The sequence below is a fragment of the Amblyomma maculatum genome, chromosome 6, assembly GCF_055883805.1.
Source record: "Amblyomma maculatum isolate TAMU_Amacu chromosome 6, ASM5588380v1, whole genome shotgun sequence".
Lineage (NCBI taxonomy): Eukaryota > Metazoa > Arthropoda > Arachnida > Ixodida > Ixodidae > Amblyomma > Amblyomma maculatum.
In genome coordinates, this window is record NC_139349.1 from 116,733,246 (window position 1) to 116,758,320 (window position 25,075).

At 44.7% G+C, this 25,075-nt stretch overlaps 1 protein-coding gene across 1 annotated transcript; it reads left to right on the plus strand.

The window, feature by feature from the left end:
• Positions 1 to 7,987: 7,987 nt before the first annotated feature.
• Positions 7,988 to 24,106, plus strand: LOC146186641 (uncharacterized). Its single transcript, XM_084605716.1, has 5 exons — positions 7,988 to 8,006; positions 14,917 to 15,288; positions 18,921 to 19,265; positions 21,848 to 21,868; positions 24,018 to 24,106. Exons 1-5 carry the CDS (start codon positions 7,988 to 7,990, stop codon positions 24,104 to 24,106), a joined length of 846 nt encoding a protein of 281 aa, XP_084461842.1.
• The last annotated feature ends 969 nt before the right edge of the window (positions 24,107 to 25,075 follow it).

Consider the following 25,075-nt stretch of genomic DNA (forward strand, 5'->3'; position numbering starts at 1 on the left):
TCGTTATATGAGTCTCGACTCCGCCAAGCCTTACGAAGAGAAGGGCCGACGTTGACGCGTGGACGGAGCAGGCAATCTCATTTCTTTCCCGAATGACTCCTTCCCATAGCTCAGTCGTGATGAATATATGGCCCGGCGATGCATGCAAAGTTTTCTTCTCCGGATGTGTTCAGCATCGCTAATGCGAATTCTGTGTCGTCTGACAAGGTGGGCCGTTGGCTGATGCGATCGGCCATTTCTTCTCCTGGCCTATGCGCCTATATATATGTTGACGAAGAGTGTTGTGTTTGACGATGCCTACATCGGTAGTCTTTATCAACATGCACAAGCCTGTGCACATGGACATGGCACTATTAAGGATAATGTCGAAGGCTACTTCGCTTGGACTGACATTCTCTGTTTGAGAAGCAGTAGAAGCAAAAATGAGTTGCTCATGTCTCTGCATTATTGACAGAGTAACATGGCGAACTTTGCTGAGTTAGATTGCTCGCGTGGGTGTACCCAAAATTTCCTCGTAGTCTAGCGCCCGCAGAGTTCCTTCTCGTTTGCCTCAGTCTGAAAGAAATGAACTCCTACATTGTCCCCAAACTGCGCGTCTAGCCCTATGCTTATGCTGCCCTTATGTTACTTGCATTGCTCAGCGGTGCTTGTAAGTGCATGGATAGAGTATGGCATTCCTTAATGCTTGTGTTTCTCATCCGAGAACAGTTCAGCAAACCTGAAAAATCCACGCCTCACGCTTTAATGTTGTGCCATCGAATCATCCGTGTTTCATAGATAAAGAACTAAGAAAGGAATGCAGAAAGTCTGTGTGAACGTGGAACCACCAAACGCAGTAAAACGTTTCAGCATACGAAGGGAAGCTTTGACAAGGTATCTTTTTGTTAGTTTTTCTCTTGGTCTCTTGCTTAGAATTTTTACAGCTCTGCCGCATTTTTTTGTATTAGATATAGATGTCAGGCAAAATGGTCGTGCTGAATGGCAGGGTGTATCTATTAGCGAAGACGGGCAGACCAACTGTCACACTATTTGATACAGCAAAGTAAATAGGTTGACGGCTCAAAGTGAAAGGAAACCGCACAAGGGCTCAAGGGAATCTTCGGTCTGCAAACCAGTGCTTGTCTTCGCATGGACGGGCTGGTCACTACTGGCGGGATTGATATCCATTTTTGGTTTAAGGAGATGAGAAGCAGGGGAGGGGAGACAAATTGCTAACAGGGCAAGGAATGCTTGGTGGTAGCTTTGCGTAAACGCGGAGCCTGCGCCCTCCTGATCTCAAAAACGAAACAGAAACAAAAAAGCAGCTGCAGTAGCAAGGAAAAGTGCAGCACGAGGTATCTGGTGAATTTGATCATCAAGCATGGTCATTGTTGGTATGAGTTTGCAGGTGGGTGCAAGAGACTGGAACGAGACGTGATAACAAATATAGTTTCAACAGAGTTCTAGTGAAGTGCTCTCCGTAAATTGCTGAAGAACTCCTCAAGGTGTTTAAGAAAGCTAGCTAAAAGTAAAACCGATAAAAATGCATAGTGGGTTAAAAAAAAATGATGAGACGGCAAAGAGATTGAGTTGTGATGATATATACTGCACACGGCTGCGACATATCGTCAAATAAAATGAAATCGCAAAGCAAAAAGAGATATACGCAGAAGAAAATATGACAGGGAGGTTATTCTGGGGACGCCCAGTTCGTTACATGCGGAAAAGGAATAAAATCAGTAGGAGAGTAGAGAAGAGAGGGCCAGCATTACGGGCTCTACTGTCATCCTTTCCATCCAGGAGATGGCAGTGCGGATGTGTTGCCCCTTCACATTTCCTTACGAATTCTGCAGCACAAGACGCGACTTTTTGAATTTAAATATCTTGCTTATAGGCTTCCACAACACAGCATCCGTAAGACGTATATCAGTTTGCAAAGCTTCCCCACGTGCTCAAAGCTCCCAATGCCTTAGAGTTCTAGCTACAGTAAGTAGCTTCGTGTGAAAATTCATTCCGGTCAAGTTTATGACTTCATTTCGTGGCAGTGGATTTACTGGAGTCAGAAAAAAACAGTGGTTATGATTATTACTTAGAAGGTCATCAAATTGTAACTAAGGAATACTTTGAAGAACAACGGATCATTGTTGCTTATTTATGTACAACTCTTTTTTGTAGTGTGTAAAATATCTAAAAGAGAGTTGGAGTTGGCAAGCACACGCGATTGAATATATCGAAATGGGGTTGGTTATTTTTTCAAAAGGCTTGAAGCGGGAAAGAAAATCCTTAGCTCTGTCTGTGAGGTCTTTCTTAGTTGATTTTCCACCACATGGTCAACCAGGATATTGTCGACATTCGTAGCGACGAAGCTTCTACTCACTCTTCGAACGCTATAACTAGAGCTATAAAAACATAACCGATCAGGACAACTGAAGCTGCATAACCGATTCGAAAAGAAAAGAAATTCCAGACACCTTTATGAGCTGTGCTTGAAAAGAATAAATTTCGAATATTGGCCTGGAAGGGTGTGCACAGCCGGCTTTTCTGCATAAAAAGTCCGAATCTCTCAGTGGACATGAACGTGTTGCTCCCAATATCGTCGAGCAAAAGCAATCAGGAGCTTATAATGCTGATGGCAGCATGAACGCAGTAATAAGAAAGTCAATATTATCGAGTAAAGTTCAGGTGTTGCTTGTTGATTGAATTTGAGATAATTTGACTGCCAGCCTCCACATACTAATGCATCTAGTATGACAATGCGAAGTAGCAGTGCCAATATTATGCTATCCTTGTAGAACGCATAGTGGACGGTGAAATCCCAAAAGCCAAATATTCACTATGCGCCACTTTGACATCTCAGATAGCTACGCAATATGGAGATGCTTAGTAGTAGAGAAGCCAGACTGGCGCTCAGGGACAGTGGCGCCTTAGCGAGAAAAGGAGAAGTGGTCGCAAAGCGTATATTGAATGGCGCCGGGTTGGGAAGCGCACGTTTGGTGCAGTAGCCCTGTTCGACTTCCAGCATTTGCAGTCTTACTTCCGCTAGGAGAGGAGCGCATATTGGGTCATGCCAAAAGGAACGAAAAGTAGTCTGGAAAGACCGTTGGAGAGCACTTAAGGGCCGTGCATACGTTGAGCATGATGTAAAAATCAAAATTTTGTTCATGCGACGTAATGTCCTTTCTTGAGAATAGCCTTAGGCCAGAGCTATTTGATGAATTTTGGCGATGAATACAGGATCGATCAGGAACACACATCTATCCGAAAGGCGAAATACACCTGGAAAGCCTAAAGCTGAAATGTTGCCCGTTTCGTTTCTTAGTCCTAAATGTGTGTATCATCCTTTGTGTTGCTATTGAAAAGAGGAAACTAAATTCACTTTTTCTTATGAAGTTGTTTCCTTCTAGAAATAAATAGCGCATGCAACATCGGACACAAACAAAAAATATGTAGCATGCGGCGAAAGCATCATTTACAGAATTGCGATCTACCGAGGTACATTGGCCACTCATAAAATTGCGTAAATAACCGATTCATGATGTAAATACGTGGGCAGAAACATAACGAGGCACAACGAACAACAAGGCACATGGACACGCTCCGTCTCACAGCTGGCTTATTGTGAAGAAGCGCGTTTGCTTAAAAGCAGCGACACACCAACGAAGCAAAAAAATAACTCAAGTGTAACCGGTAGTACCAAACACTAGTCAAACCAACATTATGATCTCCGAAAATACCCTATCAATTTTTTTTGCTAGCGATATCGATGGCGTGCTTACACAATTACCATACGAGGCGAGGTAAAAAGTTTCCATCATCTCTCCGATTGGCGGTTATTGTAGGTGAAAAACGAGTGGTTTTGAGCAATTTCACAAAGTATGGTAACTTGTAACAAAGTCATTGATTTATTAATAAGTTTTAAAACGAGCGTTTTTTGAAATTCGTGGGCAGACTGTGTGGCGCGTGGGGGGGAACTTCGGAATTATTCCTGAAACCACTGACGTTATCAGTGTTACCGGTGTCAGGCTGCCATCCGCTACAGCCACCTGCAGCCCGGGGCGGACGGGACGTCATGGACACACTTCCGGTAGCAGCGAAAGTCGTCTACTCCCACCCCTGGGTCATCACCTGAGGCGCGTGCGAGGGAAGTCAATGCCTTCGCGGCGCAAATGGTTCAGGTCCAGGCAGTGTCACACTCAGGAAATAGGAACTTTTCGGTAACAACATTTTGCTGTCGCCTGCCAACAGCTGTCGCCAATGTTCTATCTAACAGGGCAATAACGTGTCACAGCACGGAAACTTGTTGCTCATTGCCACGCCCTTAGCAGGCATTCCTTATGATCACACTTATCGTTTCTGGTACGACCGTGTACTACGTATGAAACTAAACAACGCTTCACTGTTGCGCCGCTCCGTGGTCTCGGCTACGGCGACCGAAATTAACTACGTCAGCCGACCATCAGCGCGCCGTCTGCGGCAGCCTTCGAAAGCTTTCTTGAATGAAAATGGCCATCAAGTATAGTCTTGGCCAGCGTCCTTAGATAAGAGAGTTGGTTTTGGCTACAGTGAGCTGTAATTCGACAAATGCTTACATCGCAGGATGCGCGTAAATCCCCGCGAAACGCCGGTGTGACCTAGTCCGCCGGGCATGCAGGCGGCCGCGGGCCAGCCATTGGGCTGTTTTAACAAACGTAAGCTGTCAGCGTGGTTACGTCTGGATAAATCAGCTCATAGCCAGTTATCTTATTACTGCTGCTGTATCTTTCCATTGATGGCTCCAGAGTTACTCGTTTTGTTTTGCGCGTCCGCTTCTTTAGGTCGAGTCCACGTCGAAAAGAAGCAGCAGTAGACGACCAGATGAAGCGAGCGGAGCAGTCGCAGCAGGTGTTCCAACAGGAACTAATCAATCAGCTCTCCGGTGAAAAATTTCTGGGCGAAGCATGGTTCCGGCCTGTAATCTTTATTTGTCTCGTTTTCGTTGCTGCGTTCTCTGGCGCACGAGTTGAGAGGGAAAACTTCTGAAGTCGTATTCAATCGCTCTTGCGCTGGTTCTACTCATGCGAGCTCAAAAATTTTTGAGCGAGGGCAACGGATCATTCAATACGTATCATTTCAACTTTTCTTCATATCGAAATGCGCCTACCACATACAACAAAAATTCACACTGTATTCCTATCCCACCCGCGTTACTTTAGTGGTGCGGGGAGTCTACTCTATCATACTCATCTACATTCTGTATTCCCATCTCGAATCGTTAGCAGTTTCGCCGTGCATCCGACTTCTCCACGCAGGCCGCTCCACTCGACACGTGTGGGTGAATGAAGGATCATAAAGGATTGTTGGCAATCATTTTTAGCGCGCTGGCAACCGCCATGACAGAACGTCCGCTTTTAATCATCCCCACTCAGAGCCATCTGTGGTCAGCCTTATCCTCGTGTTAAGTCTTACGTGCTCTTCACTACACACTATATAATGTTTCCGTTAGCGTGCTCAGTGGAGTCTGTTTGGGTAATAACCAACAAATAACACAATTTTTTGTTAATAAGGAGGCTACGTTTATTTTTTAAATGTTTCCACACATCTAATGTTTTGGCTTCCCTGCTAAAATTCCGAAAATTTTTCTCAATTAGTTCGTTGCTTAAAATCTGCTCCCTTAAACGGTGTCTGCCTCAGTTGTGCTCAGTGAGAACATTATTTTGTAATATAACGGAGGGCTCGCGAGACGGTGAAAACGTGGCTGCACAAGCCACTTATTTGCAAGACAAGCAACTTCAATAACGTACACAGTTAGAGCTTTGCGTGATAAAATTCTTTGTGTTGAATAGTTCACTTCCTAAAACTGCTAGATGCAGTGACAATGACTTGATGCCGAAGACCGTTTAGAACGGCAACGATCATTGTGTCAGTCTCACTCAGTACCTTGATCTTACATCAGAACCTCTGCCCACTTTAACTTTCACACTTACGCATGCGTAACTATGTGCAGTTCTGACGACGGTAAAGGGGAACATACCCCCAAGGCAGCCTGTTATCGAAAAGGTGCTAATATTTTGTTCTTGCTATGCATCACTGCCTTGTCGTGGCGGAGTAGGGGCTTGCGAAACTCGATGGAGTCGTGAGCTCTGCTGTGTAGGGCCACCCAAGATAGACAGGTCACGGCAGAGAGTTCTGACAAAATGGGATTCACTGGAGAAGGTAATGGCAACCCACTCCAGTATTTCCTCCTAAGAAAACCCTATGGCCACTCACAATAGCATTAATGATAGGGCGCCGGAAGATGAGCCCCCCAGGTTGGAAGGCATCCCACATGTTACTGGGGATGAACAAAGGGCGATTCCTAGTAGCTCCAGGACGAATGAAGCGGCTGGGCTAAAGCCAAAAGGACGTTCAGTTGTGGATGTGTCGGGAAGCGACCGGAAAGTCCGGTGTTGCAAGGAGATATATCACATAGCAACATGGAATGTAAGATCTATGACGCAAGGTAAACTGGATGTCGTCAATCGAGAAATGGACAGATTAAACATTGATGTCTTGGGTATCAGCGAGCTCAAGTGGACCGCAATGAGAATTTACTTCCGGCGACCATTATGTATTTTATTGTCGGTACGAATCCAGGAGAAGGAATGGGGTCGCTCTCATAGTAAACAGAAGAATGAGCAAAGCATTGCTAGGGTACAACCCAAAAACGACCGAATGATTTCACTTCGGATCCAAGGTCACCTTTTCAACATAACAGTTATCCAAGTCTATGCACCATACACTACTGCTGAAGAAGCGGAGGTTGAGAGATTTTAGGCTGACCTGCAATGCCTTTTAGACCGCACTTCATCATCAGACGTCCTTTTTCTCATAGGAGACTGGAATGCTAAGATGGGGAGTGAAGAAATATCCGGAATTACAGGCAAGTTCGGTCTTGGCGAGCCAAATGAAGCTGGGCAGAGGCTAGTAGAGTTTTGTCAAGAAAACAACCTGACAATAGCGAATACTCATTTTCAACACCACAAGAGGCGCCTGTACACATGGACTTCACCGGACGGTCTGTACAGAAATCGCATTGATTATATTCTTTGCCGGCAGAGTTGGAGTAGCGCTATACAAGCAGTAAAAACTAGGCCTGGGGCGGATTGTGACACCGATCATCAGCTTCTTGTTGCCAAATTTAAGCTTCGATTGAGGAAAACGCAGAGAACTAGAATGACTTTCAGGTGTGATCTGTATCAAATTCCATCAGAAGATGCTGTGGAAGTGAGGAATCGATTTCAAGATTTAGATCTAGAAGACAGAGAGCCTGAAGAGATGGGGACTGATGTTCGTGATATAATAGAAGAAGTTGCTACTAAGGTAGTTCCAAAGCAAAAGAAATGCAAGAAAGCAAACTGGTTATCTGAAGAGGCCTTGCAAACAGCTGAGGAAAGGAGGATGGCAAAGGTTATGGGGGAAAAAGAAAGATACAAGGTTCTCAATGCGGATTATCAGAAAATAGCAAGAAGAGATAAGAATGCCTTCCTGAACATACAGTGATAAGCAGTTAAGGACAACAGCCAATTGAGGAACACGAGAGATCTGTATAAGACAATAAAATATATCAAAGGAAGCTTCTGTGCTAAGCTGGGCGGGATAAAGGAAAAACGAGGCAGGGACCTCACTGAAGCCTCAGAGATAAATAAGAGGTGGCATCAATACACAGAACTACTGTATATGCAAACCCAACATAAGACGAATGTGATTACTGATCTCGAGCCGGGTATCCTGAAGAGTGAAGTTGAAGGGCCTCAGCCAGCCTTACTGAGAACAAAGCTAACGGAATTGATGGCATTCCAGCTGAGTTGCTTCAAAATCTCAACCGTGACGCTGTTATGTTCTGTATACATAATGTCAGCAAATTTGGACAACCCTGCAGTTGCCACAGGATTGGAGGAAGTCAGTTTACTTCCCCCTTCCAAAGAAAGGCAGTGCCAAAGATTGTTCCAACTATCGCACGATCGCACTTATTTCGCATGCTAGCAAGGTGATGTTGAAAATCCTCCAAGGTAGGCTGAAGCAATATGTGGATCGGGAGCTTCCGGACATGCAAGCTGGGTTTCGGAAGGGCAGAGGAACTAGAGACCAGATTGCCAACCTTCGCTGGATCATGGAAAAAGCAAGAGAGTTCCAGAAACCAATCTACTTCTGCTTTATTGATTATGTGAAAGCGTTTGACTGCGTAGATCACGGCAGATTGTGGAAAGCTCTCCAAGAGATGGGAGTTCCAATTCACCTCACCTGTCTCCTCAGGAACCTGTATGAAGGGCAAGAGGTTACAGTAAGAACTGGGCATGGTCTTACTGATTGGGTTTGCGATTGAGAAAGGAGTCATACAAGGCGGCATACTGTCGGCCTGCCTATTTAACCTATGTGCTGAGTGCATCATGAGGAAGGCCGGTCTGGACGAGTCTTCAGCTGAAGTGACGAATGCTGGAAAACGTATCAACAACCTTAGATGTGCACATGATACCACTTCAATGGCAGAAAGTGAAGTTGAACTCAAGGGGCTTCTGATGCGCGTGCAAGAGTTGAGTGAGAAGTTTGGGCTTTAACTGAAGATAAAAAGCCAAAGATCATGACGTCTTGCCTTATCAAGTCCTGGAGCATCAAGGGACAAGAAGTAGAAGCTGTTACAGATTTTCTCTTCTTGGACTCCAAGATTACCCCGGAAGGAGACTGCAGCAAAGAAGTTCGGAGAAGCCTTCTTCTGGGAAAGAGAGCCATGGCTAGCCTTGACCGCCTTGTAAAGAGCAGAGCCATTAGACTGCCAACCAAGATCCGTATAATTCGTGCTATGGTCTTTCCAGTTGCGATATATGGATGCGAGAGTTGGACTGTGAAGAAGGCAGACCGCCGAAGAATTGACGCGTTTGAATTGTGCTGCTGGCGGAGACTCTTGAGAGTTCCTTGGACTGCAAGAAGATCAAATCAGTCGATATTGCCGAGCATAAACCCTGACTACTCATTGCAGGGTCAAATTATAAAGTTAAAGCTCAGTTACTTTGGTCATCTGATGAGAAGAGAGGAGTCGTTGGAGAAAGATTTGATGTTGGGAAAGGTTGAGGGTCACCGGAGAAGGAGAAGGCAGCGAAGGCGACGGTTAGATGGCATCCTCGAGGCACTGCAGATGAAGTTATGTGATGTTAAGAAGATAGAGACCGGAAAGCGTGGCGTGATATGGTCCATAGGGTGACGAAGAATTGGACTCGACTGAACGACTGAACTGAACTGAGACACCGTAAGTGCAGCTTCAAAGTATTGATGCTGTAAAGGCACCAGCATTTGAAGAAAGCATTCAGCGCGGCTTATTAGCCCTTTGAGGCGTGAACATTAATGAGAAAGTCCAGTAGGCAGCCAGAAGTTATGCATAAAGTATCTGCTTACGCGATATGCCTCAATCCCGCACCGTCCCGTTAATTAGGCTTTACAGATTCGCGTCTAGCCAATTAGGTCTTGTGCCATGTTGTTTTCATAAAAGGGATGAAAAGCCACCAAGCCAGGAAGAAATTTTTTTTCCCGCCGGAGACCGTACTGTGTACTAGCACACGTACGTCTCCTACACATCTCCCTTCCCACGCAGCCCTTCAGCGGATCTTAAGTTCGCTACCGTGGCATCCCATTAGCCACGCTTGTTAAGCATCCACGCCTGATCCTATTAAAACTTCGTCGGCGGCGCGCCAAACAGCCTTCTTAGGAATCGATACCACGCGTCTTTTTTCCTGCATCGCCGAAGTTTCCTCAGAGATTTAAAGCCCTCTTCCGCGCTGGAACAAATCTTAAGCGCTTTGGTGCTTTCTTTTCCGGTTGCAGACCTATTCACAAAAAAAGACGAAACAACGTTGCGCTTTTTATAGCATACCTAGTTTGGATTACGAAGCTTCCCAAATGGTTTGTTTATATCGAAACAACGGACGCTCAGCTGCCTGCCTCTAGGACCAGCCTTAAAGCTCTGCGAAATAAAGTCAAAAGGCGTGACTGAAGCTTTTGTGTGTTAGCCTCTGTTTCAACAAACAATCTCGAATAAATTTGCACAAAATATAAAATTACGGAAACGCTAGCAGCTTGTTTAAAACATGGCAGGCTTGCCTACGACTGGCCATTAGTGTGGAGCAGCTTTCAGGCTCAGAATTTCGCGCTCACTTCTCCAGCAGAATGTTTTGCTGGGCTAGTTGATGCGTGTTACGAAATGACGAAGCGCCAACAATGAATGAATACAAGGAAGTGACACGGACAAGCGCTTACTGACCACTGATTTTTTGTTGGATGATACACGTAAAATATACCGGGTGTCCCAGCTAACCTGAACCAAGGGTTATAAAATAATATATTTGCGCTAGGTCAGTGAAACTAGTTACATACAACTGCCAGCCTCCTTGTACACCACTGGCAAGTTTTTGTTTTGCAATTACTTAATTACCTAATTACGTTGATTTTTCTAACCTGCTAAATATTCACTTTAAACCAAATGTGTGAATTGGAAAGTTGTAGACCACCTTCACAAACCTACATTCCATTAAATGCGATAAGAAAAGTCTCACGTGCATCTTTTTTTTTCAGGCTCAAAAGAAAGCCGGCGAAATACAACTAATACCACTTGACCAGCGCATTTTAGTGCCACGATTGTGGTGCGCTCAGTCGTGGTTTGAGCGAACGAAATCAGCTGCGGCCGTGACCCGATGGTCCCGTTGCAGCGGCGGGCTGAAACGTTGGCGATGGTTGGAGCGAGCTCGAGCTCGCCATTCACCACCGAGATCCTGCCAAGGCCTGCGCACCCCAACAGCCTACGTCACGACAGGCGGATGGCGATAAAGTACCAGCAAATTAATCAACCAGAGAATTTTATTTTTGTATTAAACAAGCTGGATGGTCTCCTGGGCTAAGAGCTACTCAAGAAGCTTGACTAAGGCCCAAGAGCGTGCTACGTGGTAGTAGCACGCAAAAAGAAGATAGCAGCAGGATTAGCAGAACAGGCATTATATAGTTAGTTGATAAACAGTCGAAGACATGAAATTTTACATCGGACATTAAAAAGAATGACAAAGGTGCGAGCGCGAATCTGAGTCGAGTCGCATGTGATCTCGTCCCTTTGCCCAAGCCTGTACGCTAAGATTCAGTGGCTAATAACTTATCGCTCATGCGCTTGTCGTGACGTTCGCTGATGGGTGAGAAGGTGGTGCAAATGCTTTGTTAGAATCTCGGTGGTGTCGGGTCGCCGCGCTCGCTGCTGCTTGCACCGTCACGTGGGCCGGCTGTCTGACGCGGGGGAAGAAGTCATCGCAAGCATATCGGCCTGCCGCTTTAACGGGGCCGAGGAGACACGGCTGCAGCTGATTTGTTCACTCAAACCACGAATCAGAGCACAACAATCGTGGCGCTTGAATGGACTAGTCACGTGGTTTTATTTATATTTCGTGGGCTTTCTTCTGAGCCCGGAAAAAAAGATATACGCGATGCTTTCGTTATCGCAATTACTGGAATGGAGGTTTCCGAAGCGCTCTCCATATTCCCTTTCACATTTTTGGTCTAAAGTAGATATTTAATAAATTGGAAAAATTAACATAATTATACAGCTAAGTAATTTCAAAACAAAAAATTGCCTGTAGTGCGCAAGGAGGCTAGCAGTTGTATGGAACTGGTTTCACTGACCTACCTCAAATATAATATTTTGTAGCCTTTGGTTCAATTTAACTGGGACACCCAGTATATGCACGACGTGGCATTGCTCAGCAGAGGCAGAGAAAACCTCACATGGTGTAGATGGCCATAAATGCGATAAAATACTTGTAATAACTGCGATAAAGTCGATAAAAAACATAAGAAAGGGGAAAAACTAAACAAAAATATAAAAAAGTGAATGATGGCAAGGTGTGGGGGGCCACAAGAAACAGCAAATATGCCGTCAGCATCGTCTTTCTATACTGTCTCACCAATGGCTTCCTAAAAAAGACATTTCAATGTCATATAACACTTTCGAAAGGTCATTGACGCCTTCTGTACCATTTCTTTTGATCAACAAGGCTTCTTTCAATTCGCGGGCCACGCTATTTTGACTTATGTACAGGATAATATTTTCATCTAGCCGAGGCATGCATTTACAAGTTTTACAGTGAAGCAGGAGGTTAAACACACTACCAGACCAAATGATCGCTCATGCTCCCTTAGACGCTCGTTCAAACACCTTCCCGTTTGCCCGATATTGGTATACGCATTTGAGCGGAATCTGGTACACCACTCCCTTCTTGAACCTAACAAACTTCTAGGTATGATTAGTTCCGCAATCATCTTTCTTGTTTTTTTATTATTATTAATTAGAGGGCACAAGGAAGCTAGTCCACAATGGGCGGAAAAACCGCTGGAACCTTATACTTGTTTGCGACTTTCTTCAGGTTAAGCGCAACACGGTGGCAGTATGGAACGACTACAGGTTTTACCCTCCTTGGTTCCTCCTGAGCTTTGCTAGTCTTCGTACCTTTTGTTTTTTGAAGGAAGGCCCCAGTTGCTGCTAGTAGAAGAGTCTAAGGAAAGCCAGCCTTTTTTAACCGTGCAATCTGGTTTTGGAAGCTTTTCCGTCGCCCCCTTTCTTCATTTTTGAGAGAAATCAAAATTGATTGGACTTGATTTGACATTGCATGCAATGTTCACATGACTTCTTAATATATTGCTACGGGTTTCTAATACTGATGTGGCTATGGCTGGTTTTAATGTTTTCGAGTGTGCCGATTCATATATCAGAAGCTGTTTTTGAAGCTTTTTTCTGCCTCAAGTTAAAGGTACCGTTGAGAGCTAAGACTTACACTATAATGGCGACGCCAGTGAGGCAAAATGTTAACTTTTTAATGAGTTTAGGCAGGCACTTTCCAGTCAGAAGATGCTTGCACCGTGAAGCACACCTGTATTATTTTTTACGTAATTCGCGCTTTCTCACTTGTCTAGAAAAATTGACGAAACCGACCGGTTGGTGCAGAGGAGGCAACAAAAAAGCGTACCTACTTATTTTTTCTTGTAATTACGAACTGCGGTCTTCTTAACTTCACGTGAGTTTGAGCTAAACTCACATTTTTGTTAAAAATTGAAAAAAAAAAAGCTGCGGTGAAAATCATAACTATGGAGTTACTCGGGAGGCCCATACGCTTCTTACTAGCTGCTTTTGGTACTAGTGTTGCGCTTTTTGCTACTGGGACGATGAGTACCTTGTTTATTCATATAGATAGGGATCCCTAAAACTTCTCAAATGCAGCTTGTTAATATCTTGAAAAGTAATATCAAATCGAGTTTACCCCCTGAAACTAATGAAAAAGAATTATCGCTAAGGGTTTACCCCTACAGATCAAACCTAACTAAAAATTTAAACCGCATTCATCCGGTATGGTGCAGGTAAGCATATCGTGACCAAAATGCATTCGTCTTCAGGCCATATGCACTGATTTAGCCGCACCACAAAACATGGTGCCGTTTCTCTGCATTCTACAGATACAGCTAGTAGAACTATCCTATTGCTTCACTGTCTCGAGAAAAAAAGTTTCTAATCCCTCACTTTTGTGTTTTGCCTAACGGAGCACCAACGTTGCCTCCAAACTCTGAAATAGCACGCGTCTTCCCTTTCAGTCCAAGGATTAACTTCACCACTAAAAACTCCTCTCCAGCTGTCGGCACTGAGAAAGTTTCGTTACGCACTTTCACGCAAACGCTTAATATTTTTTTGAGCCAGGTTGCGTGTTGTAGGCCCAGTTGGTTGACGGAGCAGGAACAAGGACGAGGCGGCTGGAAACGGACTTCGAAGTGAGATGGGAAACGTTTATATACAGTATTTGCATGGTAGCATTGGTTAATGGGAGACTGACTAGAGGAACAGTCTCCGTTTTACGACCACGACACACACTTGTCGCCAGTTTTTATAGGGCTGTTTCCCTCTTCCCCAGATGAGAGGCCGGCCAGATTATGAGGGAGCGTCTTTGTCACCTCACTCTCCCGCACTCTCACACACACGCATCGACACTGTTCGCACTTGTTGACACGCCCCTGTGACTGGTCCTGGCTTGAGGGTGAGGATGTGGTCGTCTAGGCAGTGTAGATGGCGTCAGCAGATTGTCGCCACTGGTGTGCTCGCACTTGAAAGGAGCGGAAATTGGTCGTTTCTTCTGCTTTGTCCGGTATTCGACTTGTTGGCGGGACCCCTGGAATGCTCCATACTTGAAGAGACCGGGAGTGGGTTGTTTCCTCTGTTTCGTTCGGTAGTCGACTTGTTCGCGGTACCCCTGGAATGCTCTACACTTGAAGAGGACTGGAAATTGGTTGTTTCCTCTCCTTTGTCCGGTAGTCGCTATGTACAATTGCGACTCAGTATCTCCGATTTCATACCCAGACAATCCCCCCAGCTCTGGCTTGTGGGCGTCCGTGGCACCTGCTTCTAGTCTAGATCTTGGTCGCCTTTCCGCGGCGGTCTACGCAGCTCGTCCGATCCCAATAGGTCGCTTTTCCGCGGCGATCTCCGGAGCTCGTCCGATCACAGGAATATGCAATGTCTCGTCCACCGTCAAATACTTTTACCAAAGGCGCCAATCGAAGACTTCTCGGGCAATTCCGCTAGCGTCTACAAGAAGCACTTGTTTAAAGTTGAAAAATGACTCGAACTGCATTCTCTCGCAGATTTCTATAGATTTCTCTATAGGTCTCTATAGGCTTATTTTATGGAGACCATAGTACAGTGCACCTATTTTTATTACGATAGGAGAATTTTATCTCGAAAAATAAATTCAGCGATTGAAAAAGAAGAGCAAGCATTTGTTAACCGCCTTTCTCTTTGTTCAGCTTAGCTGCATTTAATTTTACTTTTCTATTACTGGGTGGTCCCTTTTCATTGCGGCAACCGTCTTTCAAAAACTTCTTTTATCATTCATTCCAACTGGTTTTATGCAGGCTTCTGTCTTGCGGTGGTCATCCGACGCCTTCGTGTGCCTCGATGGGTGCAGAACGGCACGGAAACGCCCGTTGTGCTAGACTGCGAGTACGTGTACAATGAGAACGACCTCAAACTGGTGGTCAAGTGGTTCTTCAACGACGGGCCCGAGCCCGTGTACCAGTGGATACCCGAGATGAGGGTACGCGAAGCCTTCGGAGTGCTCCAGGGACGCCTGGACGACACCTTCTCTGTGAACTCTCGTGACATGTACTCACAGTACCGTGCCATCCGCATCCTGAAGCCCACTTGGGAGCTCAGCGGCAAGTACACGTGCGTCGTAGCCTCACTAGCCGGACAGGACGCCCGGCACCAGGACATGACCGTCTTTGGTAAAGAACATCATTCTCTAGCTTTGGCTTGTGTACAGATATGTTTTCTTTCACTATACTGGGAGCGTGCAGACTGGAGGAGGATTTCACTCCTATGAATATATAAGGAATATAAAGCGTATGCAAACCTGCACTAGCACCTGCACTTTAATCTGTATAATGGCGTTCTATAATCACTCGCGATTGACAACCCTAAAGCACGCTTCTCTGCCTATTTACGGAAGAATGCCGCATAGCTGCATGTCATTCAATTAAACCTAGGCACGCAAAACATATGTGTGCTTGGCAACTTGTGTCAGTCCAATTATTCTTCTGAGATTTGTTTTTGGCAGGACGCACTTTATGCAGACTGCCCTGTTTCTCTAGTCGAGGTATTTAACCTGTGGACGTTAACGGGCAACATACTGTCACGTAAAAACTCTCTTCTGTAATATGGGAAAGCTTACTTATGCATAACAGGACAAAATTTCATTTGCGGTTTTTCACGATTGCTCGGTTCCGTGGGGATAAGAGCTAGGTGATTTAAAAACAGTCACTCTTCCATTAAACGCATCGTGCGAGGCCACACGAATTACCGTGAGCTGTACTGTAAGTAAGATTAATTTTGTAAATAAAGACACTGTGTTCCCGCGGGTCGAAGCAATCAAATTCTCTTCGATTAAAAAGTAATTACAAAAATGATCAGATTATTCCTTTTAAAACCTGTGCTTTTAAGGAAGGCAATAAAACGTCTAAGCACCGGCGGCCTGACTCCAAAATTTCTTTTATAAGTTTTTAATAGTGCACAGAACTATGGAAGGAGCGAACGCATATAGGAATTTCATTGCTTTCGGTATCTTCGCCAAGCGCATCAGGGCAGTAGATACCAGAGGTAAATAAAAATGGCATACATAATCTTTTTTTTTCTTTTTGAGCCCTTTATTCAGCTGAGTTCCTTCCACAGCTGGTCCACTAATATTTCTGAAACAATTTAAAAAAATGTTCGCCATAGGAAAAGGGAAGACACGCGCTCCATGTAAGAAATTGCCACGCTTGTAATACTGTCGCATAAAATGATCAAAATCCGCTCATATAGCTTTCATGGAGTACAGCTTCATGACTGGACGTTCTAGAGTATGGAGCATATTTTTATTGTTTGCATGCTTTTTTCTCTTGTCATTGACAATAAATTTACAAACTTTACGCATCTATAAAGCAAGGCGCGGCAAGTTCTCAAAAACACACACTTTTGTGTTTCGTCCCGTCTTTTGTGCTTCTGAGACAAACTGAGCACATATGTCTCATAACTGTAGCCTGCATTGTCAACCCCCGCTGTGATTTACGGGCGTTATTTTAAGCCTACGAAAGCTTAGCGAGATTTTCAGCCGGCTGGACAGCAAACCGTTTTGTTTTTGACACGAATATTATTCTACGCTCACCCCTTTGTTCCACTATTGTCATGCTCGCTCCGCCAGCAGTGATACTCGATAGCACTTGGCGACAAGATACTGCGCCAACAGGGAGGCGCTTAAATTAATAAACGTGCGTGGTGTAGCTTCTGTTGTAACACAGTCCAGAACTTTCGAACAGTGAAATTGGTGTAGCATTGTCTCAGTGAATTCGTTACTTCCGTGCAGATATAAACTAGTTCACCGAGATAAGCATAACTGCAAGCTCAGGGCCACCCATAAGGAGTGCCCGAAATGGTACACGCAAGCAAACGCCAAAAACGGCCGCGGTTAAAGCTTGGAGTGATCGATAAATGCAGAGCACGTCGCCTCGTCGTGCCGCACTGTGGGTGCATTGATTAGCTGTCCACGAGATTGATCGAATAAGGGACCCGCGGGCGTCACTGGACCGCAAACATAGGGGCGTGCACCGCCGGCTTCACAACGCCCCTTAGGTCTAGCGCTGCGACGCTGACAAGAGATCAATGTTTGCAGATAATGAAATCCGAGAAAAGGGCTTCTGCTTCATCAAGAGCTCCGGCGCCTGACCAGCATGTCTGCGCTCTCGCGAGAAACTATGGAGACAAGATTTTTGATCGGCCACAACGCGGCTGATTGAGAAAACAAGACTAGCAATGTAAGAATACAGTGAAACGCACAAACTCGGGAAGTCAGAGGGACTGTAATGAAGGCATGAAAGTATTGCGAGCACAGCATGAAAAGTCTCAGCAAACCTAGGTTGGAGTTTAAAGGACCCGTGATATAAAGGACAGGCTGAGAAAGTCAGAGCAAAGAGGTGGGTTCCTCTTAACACAGACTCACTGACTCTAATATATTTTTCTCAATGATATGTTGGACAAATTGAGTAGTTAGCTTTATTTTAAAAAGAAAGTTTGCGTGTACTCAATGTTTCAATCAGATTTTGTTTCTCCTTCATCTGTTGTACTTAATAAAAAGCGACTCCTCTAATTCATCAGCATGCTTACAAATCTCTCGACAGATATCAAAATAATAAATGTTTTCTTGGCATATGCTGCAGATCACTGCGTGAGACTTTCGCAAAAGTTATTAGCTATTAAGGGCCTATTTTTTCTCAATTAAACGCCGCAAAAAATTAGTCCAGTACTTTCTTATCTTTTAGAAACTATAAATGCCCTTTAGAAAAGCAGAACAATCATCTTCCACAAATGAAGGAGCACTGAACCATGGTAGAAGGTGGGAGCCTCAGTTCACAAGTCGAGCCAACGTTTCGACGAGTGGACTACAAGTCCACTCCTCGGTGCTTTCCATACCCCACCACTTTTGAGAGCCCATGTTTCATACCGTGTGGTCAACTTCTTTCTCTCGTTCTACCCTGGATCCAAATGAAGAACATTTCACATGACGAGAGTGGTTTTGATATAACGTCCTTTTAAATAGCTGTCCTAAAAATACAATCTGACTGAAACCGAGATAGAACACCTTGTTATGGATATGGGTTGAAGACAGCAACTACAAAGACTATGGGGATCATCCGAGATAATAAAAGGATAGCCGTAGTTCACGGAACTGGCTTTATTACAAAAAGCAGTTTGTTTTTTTTGTGCTCTTACTTGCTTTGAGTTCTCCTAGGGCCGGACGAGCTCTAGTCGCTATCTTTGTTTGCAGCGCAGAGCCATAGTACCAGCCACTCTAGGATCAGGTATGACCCTAACGGTGCTTGCGTAGCTTGATGCTTTCAGTAATGCGTCGTAATTTGGTGGGTCCTTTGTTTATGTGATATGCCTTTAATACAAAATTAAGGCGCTAATTTGGAAGCATGTGCAAAATTTTGAAATAATAAACAAGAAGGTAATGTAATAGTAAATGAATATGCGACGTACGTATTTTCTGTGTGTACACACACACTGACACATAGTATGCTGTTTGGAGACAGGGAGACGTGCTGCGCACTATCTTTAGCAGCAACGCTTATAACATGTACATAAGGTTTTTATTGTACAAAACGCCTAATTTAAATTACTACATAGTCTTAATATCCGTGTTCGCTCCAAGAACGGAAAACTCGAATACTGGACAGACTGCCTTTCGAGGACACAGTTCGTACCTAAAAGAGAACTTCCATTACAATGAGTGATCCGCATTTCTTTGGTCTCGATGCCCCTGCCTTGGGCAAAATACTAAAGCGCGAATGAATCGTTACGTGCTTTATCCCCTTTCATGCAGTTCCGGCCAACACCTTCTCTTTCAACTACAGCAGTTCCATGCAGTCCTTAGACCAGAGGTCAAGGACTCACACGGACCAGATAGTGAGCCTACTTTGCACGGCCCGGGGCGTTTACCCTGCGCCAGAGCTGAAGCTCTTCCTGGTCAAAGGAGGCAGGCGGAAGCCTGCGGGTGATGGTGGTGTTCGAACGTTTACGAAAGCCATGCCAGATGGACTTTTTGACGTGGCCCTTCACGCCGACATGGTTGAGAGCCGACTGTCCTCCCTTGCAGACATCTTCGAGTGCATGCTCGAGATCCCGCACAGCAATTACGCGCTCACGCGCCGAATGAGCCTTGCACATGGTGAGCGGGAAAGTTTTGGTCCACTTTCTTTACGTCGACGGATTGCGCCTGAACCACTGTTTCCTTTAGACGAATCTTAACAAAATAACATTTCGCTTTTATGCTCACATCGGCAATTAAAAAAGAAACGAAAAGAGGTGCATGCTCTAAGACTGTTTTCTCGTATTTCCCTTCTTGTTTTTCTATGTCCTGTATTAGATGTATTCCACTATTGAATCATTTGCACAGAATTTTGAAGTATGCCTAAGGATACTTGAGGGCCGACTTCTGCTAAACAAATTGTGCGTGCTTTGTTTCATGAAACAAAAAAAAAATGTGCAGCGAAACACTCAGAAGCCCTTATATTGTGACTTGAAAGACTGCTCACTACGTAAACAATAACTAAGAAAGCTTCGTAAACAGTAATAAAGACATGTTATTCTGATTAGGAAAGGGTATCAGGGAGCGGAAGACCGAAAGAGAGAGCTGCGGAAGATTAAAGCGTATAATAGGAGCTGATAAAACGCGGGGTTTAAATACGTACTTGGGTGCATCGTTGAATAAAATTACCAACTTGTAACGCCTGCAAAACTTCTCTGTTATTAAAGAGTTCCTCTCTTTCTCTCACACAGAGTTATGAAGTAAAAGAATCAGTGACGTACTCCGTATAAACTTGTAATGCAATAATTTAAATCACGATTTCTGGGAACGTCACCGTTATCTAGCGCGTGCGGAAAGCCACGCGCACTTCTATGTATTAAATGTGCATGGCATTACCCGAATTTGTCATTTTTATATTTATTCTTAACTTTTCTTTCTTACTCATGCCGGCCATATTAGCTCTCGTAATAGCTGCAGACACAGCCTTTGTCAAAAGTGCAGAGCCTACGGGTCTGCTTCTGAGCCCTGCAGCGGCGCTAATTTAGCATCAGTGGGGATACTTCGCATTGGGCAGGGTAGAACCGAAAATCTTCTCATCATCAAAAGATTCGGAGCACTGGAAATGCATTACAAGCCGTAAGCGGCTCAGAAGCCCTGGGCCCCTCTGGGCGGCTCTGGGCTCTACAGTTTTGACAAAGGCTGTAGATAGTTGTATTACTTCGCCGTAGCTTACTGCGTGTTTCATTTGTCGAGAATTGTCCGAACTGCGTAAAAACTCCATTCTTTAAACGCATAGTGCTCGTGTTTGTTTGTCTCTAATTTTACGCACGCGCTTTGACTTGAAGGCACTGTTTTCATGTGCACACATTATATAAAGAATATCTGTGGCAATTATTTATATTTTTTCTGTTTCTTTTCTTTGTACAGAAAGGGGCAGCCGAGGCAAAAGGTGGCAAAACCTGACGAGGCCTCGGCACCCAAGCAAAGTTTTACAGACCAGTGAAATAATACATTATCAATCTAGGCATATACAACCTAACAGAAATAATAAACCCATATGCCGCAAAAAGATTGTTACATACGTGAAACCACAGCAGCAAAAGAAGTACACGCCAAAGACAAAATAAATCGTATTACAGGCATATACAATAGAATCATAATTTGCCATCCAGCCATAAGCTGCTAACATAGGCGATTGATTCATTTGATCCAACCAAGAAAATTTAACCAAAGTGTTAGGGTCAACATACAGAAATCTGTAAATGTTAGATTGGAGAAAATTCAATATTGTTTGCAATTAGGTATTCTTTAATGTTACTGTTGAATGTGTTGTTTCTAACAGAGAAGTCAACATTAAGATTGGACCTGTTAAGAACAGTGGGAACTTGGTAGGTTAGTGTTTGTTTGCCGTAGTTTGTTTGAACTTTAGGGATAAGTTTGTTGTGGGTTGGAAGTTCATATCTCGCTAGGCTATGGTCTGGTAATGATGCATGTAGCCTGTGCCGATGCATTCGCACGTGTTATCCAGTTGTGCACTCTATATAAAATAAAATTTCCTGCGGCTTGCTTGCACCGGTATGTGCTTTTGAGTGCATGCAAGTTATGATAATTAGGCTGCGGAATGTTTTGTATAATATGTGCATTACCATAAGTGCATTTCCGTGATGAAAGCCGTGCCGCGGTGCTGCAGTGAATAGGGCGTTCTAGTTCTGTCCCAAAGGGTGCAGGGTCGAATCCCGGCCGCAGCAGCCGCTTTTCGATGGAGGCGAAAAGCAAGGTGTCCATGTGCCATGCTATGTCAATGCACGTTGCAGACCCTCAGGTGGCCGAAATTTCCGACGCACTTCACTCTGGCGTCTTTTATAGCCTGAGTAGTTTTGCTACAACTCCCAATATCTATGATTTAAACTAACTTACCTCGATTTCGATCTCGTGTGCAAGGTCGATGTGAGAAAGATAGCTATCTCTTAAAGTCAGTTCATTACCATTCGTGCTCAGGGGTGTGCAGCGAAAAGTATGTTTTGCATATTTACCTTGCTTCCTAATTTGGGTAATTACTACTGGCTGAAAGCCAAATACCTTGTGGAACCTAAGCTTTAATGCCATCGTTGCCGGCTGAAATCACTACCTGCTGAGACGGGGCAATCTCGATGTGTTAAATTCAGTACATTGCACTAACAAATCTTATGAATATAGTGTATGTTTCCGTACTTTCTTTGCAGGGCTCACATGGGGAGCTTACGGTGAGTGGCAGTTCATGTTTTCTTCAATGGCTATAACAATCGCTCAGCGCTCATTAAACGTTTGAATCAGTGTGTCCTTGTTAACGTAGAGTTCCCTCACATTGGCCTATCCACAGTTACAAAATTCATTTTGTAGTGCCCAGTAAAATTATTGCAATCAGTGCTTAGAAATTTATTGCCATCGTCTTTCTCTACAACCAGCAATACGTCAAAGAAATATTAATTCGCGGTTGCAAAGCGATATATATTTTGGCACTAGCGGGGTAAAAGTGTAGGTAGTAGGAAATATATATATTCAAATCGGGATTATGGCTGCGTTCCCTTATGTCGAGTTCTAATGGAGTCAGTTCTCTGAAGCACCCAAATATTCCAATGGCTGCAATACACGTCGCCGTTTATCCTATGCGAGATGGTATCTCCTGGGATCTGTTCTCCTCTTTGCCATGCTGCATTTCTGCACAGGGTTCGCGCACCTTGAAACAAGTAGGAAGTGGCGTTGTTGTAATGAAGATTTATTGGGTTTGCATCTGCTGCCCCTTGGTGAAGACAGTACGTCTCTCTAGCAAATACTTCCTGCCCTTTTTCGACTTTTTTAAGTATCAGCTTAGGAGCAAATGTAGCATGAGGGTGACAGAGCTTATGGGGGATATATAAAACTGTTTCACTTTACTGGTAATCACCTGTGGAATTCGATCGGGAAGGCTAACGAGGAGTGTTATACTGAAGTTGAAGAAAATGCAGGGATCTGTGCGACCAAAAATGGTAGGTGTAACTTTAAGAGGTAGGAAGCGGGAAGGGTGGGTTGGAGAAAAAACTCGAGGTAATGGCGTTTTTTAAAAGTCAAGAAAAGAAATGGGCGCGGGTAGAGATGTACGAGAAGACAAGAAAGTCGATAGTCGCTACGAATAACAAATTGCATTCCAAGGAAAGGGAAGTGTAAGGCCGTGGTGGTCCACTTTGAAAGGTTTCGACGCGCTCGCCGAAGAAAGCCGCGCTGATGGAAATTACCTTCACTAATAGGGGACCACCCTGGAAGACCTTTTTTTTAATCTAATAAAGTTGATTTCACCCATCCATTGAGAAGCAAGCACAGCCAATTGCGCAATCCCGACCACCGCACTGCTCCTCCTCTCCCCCGACGACATGGGCGAGAGGGCATGCTGGCCCACGCATGCATCCCGCCGTGTGGATCCGGTCCTCTTCACTTCGTGTCCTTGAGAAGGCTGTGTATGAAGCCTGTGGCTTCCAGAAAGGTCTAGGCTTCTCTAGCGTGAAGGAGGAGAGGAGGATAGCTTTTAAAGCGCTGCTCTGTTTGCCCTCCTTCCCCTCGTCTCGAACTTTCAGTGCTTTCAGCGCCGGTTATTTGGGAGCGCCCCGTGCGGCGGCCGGCCGCCGGTTCGGGGCGAAGCTACGGTGGGGAAGCAGCAATCCTCGGCTAGAAGATGTCGTAAACAGAGCTATGGGCTCAAGTGTCAGGTAACGAACTTGCTCGTGGAGCAGTGTGTACTATGAGTATGACTTTTGTGAAAGTCTAGTAGCCTCCTTGTCTTTTGTAACTAAGCTTTTGTTATGTAAAGTTAAGTTTCGCCTTGTTGCTTCAAGTCGTCCATCGTCTTGCTTTGTATGTGAGCTACACGCCACCCGCCAACTCGACGAGCACCTTGAGGGTGTGTGTGCAGAAGAAATTGAAGGGGAACCCAATGTACCGGATTTTTCTGGTAGTAGCGGTGGGAGAAAATTGGGTGGAACGATGAGGCAAAGAAGTTTGCAGTGGTCATTTGGATGCATCAAGCACATGGCCGGGTTAATTAAAGGAGTATGGGAAAGGTCTTTGTGATTCGTTTGCACATAATAATTCAGAGAGCGCAATTTTAAGAATGTGTTAATCATGGCTGCGCAGGACGTGCTTTGGACCTCATCAATTAAAATGAGCCACAGGCTTCGTAGTACACAAAACTGGAGCTCCTAGCGCAAGTATATTTCCCTGCGAACTGAAAAGTTATTTAGGTACGCTGCCCTGCCAATTTTTAGAATACCAAAACCATGCTCTGCTCAGGTGTACCTATTGGGAGAAATAATATTCTAAAGTTGAATTCGATCGCCTTTTCTATCGTGGGTGCAATGTTTACTGGCTTCACATTTCCTGCAGGGTCGTCAGCTGGATCACTGCTGCCCATCGTCGCGTCTTCTTACCTCGCCCTGAGCTTAAGCATCTATATTTTATACGCTGCAAACTAAAAGGTGAGTGAAGGCACCTCAGCTTCGATCCATACATGCGGTGTCGCTACATAACGCTGTAGATTACCACTTGCGAAGGAGCAAACAATAAGCATAATTGTTTCTGATGCGAAAGGTCCTCTTGCCTCGTGTTTCGCATGAACTATAAGTGTGACTTGAAAGACTAAGCATGCAATGCCCTTCGCACTCACACTGAGAGAAAAAAACATCGTGTCATCGCCAGAAGTCGAACCACCCCTCCAACCACCAACAGAGAGTTCTAACGACTACCCTACGCGAGCCTTTTTTCTTTTCACATGCTCTGCCCCAGGCCTGTGATGACATTTTCGTGTTTATCGCTGTATAGCATTTAGACGCCGCAGTGCGCTTAAGGAACCAACCACAGCGGCAGTAAGAAAAAACACGATTAAACTGAACAAAAATTTAAACGGTTACTGCCGAGTATTGGTTTTGAAGACCAACGCATCAGTTTCAGGATCTGCGCATACAAAACGCAAAACAAGTCGAAGACAATAAATCTCCCTTTGCACAAACATATGCCGACATCATTAAAAAACGTCAAACAGCGGAGCAGCCTCGTGCAGCTAACGCCAGCGAGCAGCACGAGAGGCGCAAAATGAGTTAGAAACGGCAACGCCATACAGAAATGAACACTGCTGCAACATAATTTACCGCATTAAGGGAAATGCTTTCAGATTTCTGTACGTTAGCATATTTAGGTGTAGCGTTGCAATGTTTAAACTGGCCATTGCAACTCTAGGAAGTGGTAGTGGTCATGCGCTACGTATAAGTGTTTTTATTTCGTTTTGCTGGGCAAACATGCTTCCCTTTTCTTTTGATTTTGACTAATACCAGCTGCTTGACGTTATTTCTCTTGGCATCGAGCTTGTTTTCTGATCAAGTCCGCAACGAAATGATAATAGAAAAGGCCAACACCATGTGTCACCTGCGGTTGCGAATTTGATGGGA

Coding starts and splice junctions, on each gene's coding strand:
- LOC146186641 (XM_084605716.1), top strand. Junction 15,289..18,920: donor CCAGGACATGACCGTCTTTG/GTAAAGAACATC, acceptor CCTTTCATGCAG/TTCCGGCCAACACCTTCTCT. Junction 21,869..24,017: donor GCTCACATGGGGAGCTTACG/GTGAGTGGCAGT, acceptor CATTTCCTGCAG/GGTCGTCAGCTGGATCACTG.